At 40.4% G+C, this 5,589-nt stretch overlaps 1 protein-coding gene across 2 annotated transcripts; it reads right to left on the bottom strand.

The window, feature by feature from the left end:
- Positions 1–1,299: 1,299 nt before the first annotated feature.
- LOC144456894 (uncharacterized) lies at positions 1,300–5,041 on the bottom strand. 2 transcript variants are annotated; one of them, XR_013486096.1, is made up of 3 exons: positions 4,605–5,041; positions 2,050–2,221; positions 1,304–1,558 (listed from the first exon to the last, which is right to left on the bottom strand). XR_013486096.1 is itself a non-coding variant. In XM_078153099.1 (2 exons), exons 1-2 carry the CDS (start codon positions 2,991–2,993, stop codon positions 1,528–1,530), a joined length of 975 nt encoding a protein of 324 aa, XP_078009225.1. In that variant the 5' UTR covers positions 2,994–4,188; the 3' UTR covers positions 1,300–1,527. The 2 variants fall into 2 exon arrangements, 1 of the variants encoding a protein (XP_078009225.1); XM_078153099.1 differs by lacking the exon at positions 4,605–5,041 and having other exon boundaries at positions 1,300–1,558; positions 2,050–4,188.
- Between the last annotated feature and the right edge of the window lie 548 nt (positions 5,042–5,589).

Below are 5,589 nucleotides of genomic sequence, written 5' to 3'. Positions count from 1 at the left end.
TGGTTGGACTCTAATAACTTTTTGATTTCAGTCGACTGATTCAAGATGTTCATAAGGGGATATAGAGATAGAGACACATGAGGTAGAGGCAAAGATTGGGGTACCCAAGCAAAATTTTTAACTAGGTTAGTGTCTGGTGGAAAGTAAAAATCATTTCCTTGCCAGCGTAGGAAAGATACATTGGATAAGCAACCAGAAAATGGGACAGTAGTAACATCTACAGATAGAAGGTCAGAGTGATTATTAGAGGCTATACAAACATATTGAGTAGATACTTCATATATCATAGAAAAGTTACTCACTGGGTATAAAGTTAGATCACACAAATTGGATGAATGTGAGAGAAGGCAGGGTTCCATCTGCCGAGTCATCATCCCACAAACAATCCCTCCATTAGTTACAACACAATCAGACAGAGTATGAGTTACATTATACCAATCTATATAGTTTCCATAGATATAAGGTAAAGCAAAGTATTTATGTAAGACAAAAGGTATTACATGAAATTGACACATAACAGTCCAAGTTTAACTTGGTAGAGTATAATAGTTCCAGCGCACCAAAGTGGAGTGCATCTAGCATTCTCAGGTTTTTGCTTTTTCCATACATCTGACAAGTCAAGTATATCGTTCCATATGTGAGAGTTACCTTCCTGTAGTAATCTTTGGGCATTTTCCTTCTGTATGAGGGTATATAAGTTTTGCAAGGAACATTTAGTCCAATTAAATAAAACACTAATGTTTTTCATAAGGTGTAAATTAACGAGGATGCTATTATTAAAGACTTGTAAAAATTGGCCTTGATATTGTAATGTATTTTGGTGTGGCAGGATCGTTGTGGGTAACCATTGGGCATTCACAGTCAAAGCTTGAGAAACATCTTGTCCAGCACTGCGCAGTCTGCTAGCCAAGGTCTCAAGGTCTATAGAATTAACTATACCCAAACCAGTTCCTGCACCACCAAGTAATGTATCATACCAAGCTCTTTTTTTCCTGACACAACTTTCTAAAGAGGGAAAAGTTACATTATAATGAAACACTATTTTGTGTTGCAAGATAGAGGTGTTAGTACATGAGCGAGGGACACGAATTATTCCGGGGGGTTTCGGAGTCACAGGTACAACCCATACTAATTGGTTTAGATATTCTTCATACAGCCCATTGGAGGTGTTACGACAATAAAAATAATTGTTATGTTCCGTGTTACTTTCATTGATGTAGCAATAGTAAAAGTCCGTGTTAAGTTTACAAGAGTCCAATTATATGAATGTGCTCTTGAGGAAAATAAGGACTAGGTGGCCAGTCTGTAAGAGTACAGAAATATTAGTGCCATTTGCTGCGGTTACAGTTAGGTTAAAACTAGTTAAATTGATTCTCATTAGGGGAAATAAAGGGGCGTCCCAAACTTCTACGTTGAATGGGTATGACCAATTCATGATGTGGGTGTTGTTTTCACCAGCGTAGATGGAATCAGTACACGGTCCTTGCTGAGGATTCCCCACTGGAATACCTGGAGTTCATGCCATAGTTAGCGTATAGCAGGCAAACACTGTAAAACACTTAATATCGTAAAAACATTTGGGTTAGTGGGACATGATACCATTTATCATCACCAGGGTATACTACTATGGCAGTATTAGTGTTTCCTTGTGCTATGAGCTCAGCTGGCCTTGGTCTATCAGATTGATGCTTCTTTATCCAAACTTTAGTACCATTATCACTCTGTATTTGTAGGGGGGTCCCATAATAAAGAGAAATAATATCTAGGGTTTTACAAGTGTTTTTCTGGGTAGCCTGTTTATAGGGGCAGGCAACTAATACCCCAGAGTAGGTGTCCACACAAGTGCAGGCATATTGACACCCCTGACTAACAGGTAATGGTCCAATATAGTCTATTTGCCAAATTTGAGCAGGTAAAGACCCTCTAGCCAATTCTCCAGTGATTTTCTTCGGCACAGGCCGATGAGCAAATAATTGACATTGTATGCAGTTTTGTACTATTTGCTTAAATAGATCCAGAGGTATGTTAATCCCTCTGTCTAATGCCCACCTGTAAGATGCAAGAGCGCCAAGATGTCCTGCGGTGATATGGACCCATTTTCCTAATTGTGTTTCATTTTCCTCTCTGGGGGTGACCTTTAAAGCTTTTCCTTGAAGTTTGGATAATTCATCAGCACGGGCATTATACTCACGTTCCACAGAATCTTGATTCACATGGGCATCTACATGAAATACAGATACATTAGTACATTGACACCATTCCCATATTTGTTCCCATAATTCTTTTCCCCACACATCTTTGTCTCTAATTTTCCATTCGTGTTTCTTCCAAATTGGCATCCAAACTGCTAGGCCATTGGCTACGGCCCAGGAATCAGTATATATATGACATTGGCCACCTTGTTCCTTTTGAATTACTTGATAGACAGCCACTAATTCGGCCCATTGGCTACTCTGGCCTTCACCAGAGCTTTCCAAAATAGTATTGCATGAAGGATTATAGGCTACAGCTTTCCAACATCGCTTAGATCCTATATATTTAGCCAGGCCATCAGTAAACCAAGCATGCTTCTTCTGCTCGGGGGTTAGAGAATCATATCCATTATTCCAAGAAACAGGTGATTGATCATAAGACTTTGGTGGTATATCAATATCATTTGAATGTTTTGGTAATTCTAATACCTTTTCATGCAAGGTGGAAATACCCGATCTGCCTGTCTTGACTCTATTTTGCAAATACCATTTCCATTTAATAATTGATGATTCTTGGGCATGTCCTATTTTATGTGAGGCGGGGGTCCCCATAATCCAACTCATAATGGGTATGGCTGGCCTCAATACAACTTCATGGTTTAAAGTTAAATGTTCTGTCTCTACCAGGGCCCAATATGCAGCCAATAATTGTTGTTCAAAAGGAGTATAATTTTGGCCAGCAGGTGGCAGTTTCGCGACCAAAATCCTAAAGGAACATTCCTGCCCTGTTGTTTTTGCCATAAACTCCAATCAGCATATCCATGCAAAACTGTAACTTGCAATTCCATCGGCCCTGGCTGTACAGGCCAAAGATCCAGGGCAGTTTGAATAGCTATTTTGGCTTCCTCAAAGGCTTTCGATTCTGTTTCCCCCCATTCAAATGCATACTTTTTCCGGGTAACTTTATACAATGGCTTCAAAATCTGACCTAAATGAGGAATGTGATTCCTCCAGAAACCAAACAACCCAACGAACTTTTGAGCTTCTCTTTTGTCCCTAGGAGGTGAAAAATCTAATATTTTTTGCTTGGCCTTGGGGAGGATTTCTCTATGACCCTTATTCCAAATTATTCCTAAAAACTTCACACTTTGAGCTGGACCTTGAATTTTATCAGGATTAATCTCCCATCCCTTCTCCTTCATATGTTCTATTAGTTGAGTTAATCTTTTCTCTACCACCTCTTTATTCTCTGCCTGTATTAAAATATAGAGGTCAAACTCAAAAATTTTAGACAATCCTTGGGGTCTAGCCACACTCCTCCAGCTCCCCCATCACTTAATCTTACAAGCCAGGAGATTGCAGGCTCTCCTGATCGCTGTGAAAACCTACTAAGCAAATCAGTAATTTCTCTTTGGGAGTAATCTTCCGTGATTTCAGTCACCCGGGGTGGGTTAGCTCCCTCCTTTTCGGCTTTTCTCCTATCTATCGGCCGAGCTTCCCCGTCTACAACATCCGGAACATCTTCCTCTATTACTTCCCCCCACCTATCATCATCTTCATCCCAAATATCACCTTCCCAAGTATCAGGGTCCCAATTCATATTTGCTACAGCTATTACAGCATGCACTTTCCTTTTACTCACCCTTCAAATTTTCTACACACACTCCTCTCTCCTACATGCTTAAACTTCCTTGCCTTTCTTTCTAATGATTTAAAATCCCCTTAAAACCTGTACATATCTCATTCCTTTCTAATTCTGACCTAACACTTCAACAATCCTTCCCAACTTGCCCTCTACCAACCATATAACCTAAGTAATAAAGTATTCTTCTCTCTTTCCCTCTCCCATCCACGCACTGCTTTGAAGCTGCTGTTACCTGGGGAGGGAGAGGGGGAGAATGAAGGCAACTTTTCAGAGTCCTGCTGCAGCCTTTGGCTGTCTGGCTGCAAACAACCCAAAAGGGAGGGAAATGATGTACTGGTCGTATCCCCCCATTATCCCTGCTGGCAACCGGCCCATCCGTCGCACCCCAAACGAGAACCCCCAACACCCCCAATCCTCACTAGGTCCTGTACACTGTGACCAGGTTTTTGCGAGCGAGGAAAACGGAGGGTCCTCCCAACCGGGGACCTCTACCGGAGCCCGGGGCTCAACATTTCTCTTAAAGAAAGGCATTTATACAGCGAATCCTGTTCGTGACGCCAATTTTGTATTAATAGGATTTAGTGAGGTTCGGATTCGCTCCTATAAATGACACTCTCCAATGCACCAGAAAATAATAGGAAATAGATAATTTATTTAGAAGAAGCAAAGCACAGATAGTTTGAATTTGCATAGAAAGCATAAATAATAAGAACAATCAATAATATAGCACCGATCAAGAGAGTCGGTAATGGAAGAGAATACATCACCAATTCAAGGGAACCTCCAAAGTCAATCAACGGCTGGGAGCCCCGTTGCAGCCAGTACAAACTTGAATTGTGTAAAGATTTTCCCGGGCGAAGCGTCCTTCCCGCGGGTGAGGCTCAGCGGGCTTACAGGACGCAGTGTTTTTATATTGTTCTAAACAAAGAAGGCTTGGGGCCAAGAACCCCTTTTTGATGCTTGCGCTATTCATGGTTTGTCCAATACACATCTGACCTTAGCCACGCTCCCATCCGCCTGAGGCTTGGTATTTTGTTTTTTAATAACATCACGTCTCACAAGGAGAGGAGCCAACCCTCCATGTCAACGTGACCTAGGAATGGCTAGTTCCTGGAATGCTAGGCCAAGAACACTCAGGAGATATGGAACGGTCATGACCGAGATTTGAACTGAACCTATTTATTTGAGTGATCTTATTAATTTAAAGGGGAATTTCCAATTTCCATTTCAACTGTCTATTGGTCATAAGCTCTTCTCCTTCATCTTATCCACTTATGAATCATTCATAGAAATAAAACTAAGAATTTGCAAAACTCTTTCAATAAATCATCTCATTTGAAACTCGCCTCCTTTTTTACATGGGTCTTGGTATATAGTAGGTGCTTAATAGATGCTAGTAGACTGGCAGATATTATTTTCCTTTATTTTACAAATGAAGAAAGTGAGACTCATATATTGCCCATGTTGACACATCTCATGAATATTAGAGGGGAGATTTGAACTTGGGTCTTCCTGATTGCAGGTCCTGTGCTCCATATACAATTCCATGCTACTTTGGCTTCTTTAGGCTTAGTCAAAGAGAGTAGGAAACTCTCAGATTGCACATGTTAATATTCAGAAATGTAGACAAGGTCAGTGGGAGGAAAACAGAAGCAACATAATTAAGAGCTCTGCTATAAAGAAAATAGGTATGCTGAAAGGAAATAGATAAATATATATCTATATCTATATATCTATATATATATATATGTA

Source organism: Phascolarctos cinereus, unplaced genomic scaffold, assembly GCF_003287225.1.
Source record: "Phascolarctos cinereus isolate Bilbo 61053 unplaced genomic scaffold, phaCin_HiC Scaffold_1;HRSCAF=81, whole genome shotgun sequence".
NCBI lineage: Eukaryota > Metazoa > Chordata > Mammalia > Diprotodontia > Phascolarctidae > Phascolarctos > Phascolarctos cinereus.
Note: the sequence above shows the minus strand (reverse complement) of the source record. Positions and strands in the feature narration are given on the sequence as shown.

What these genes read in the sequence shown, in the direction of transcription:
- LOC144456894 (XM_078153099.1), bottom strand. Translation starts at nt 2,993, where the DNA reads ATGGCAAAAACAACAGGGCAGGAATGTTCCTTTAGGATTTTGGTCGCG. An exon ending in GGCGCTCTTGCATCTTACAG is followed by an intron (nt 1,559 to 2,049) that starts GTGGGCATTAGA and finishes TACGATATTAAG; the next exon opens with TGTTTTACAGTGTTTGCCTG.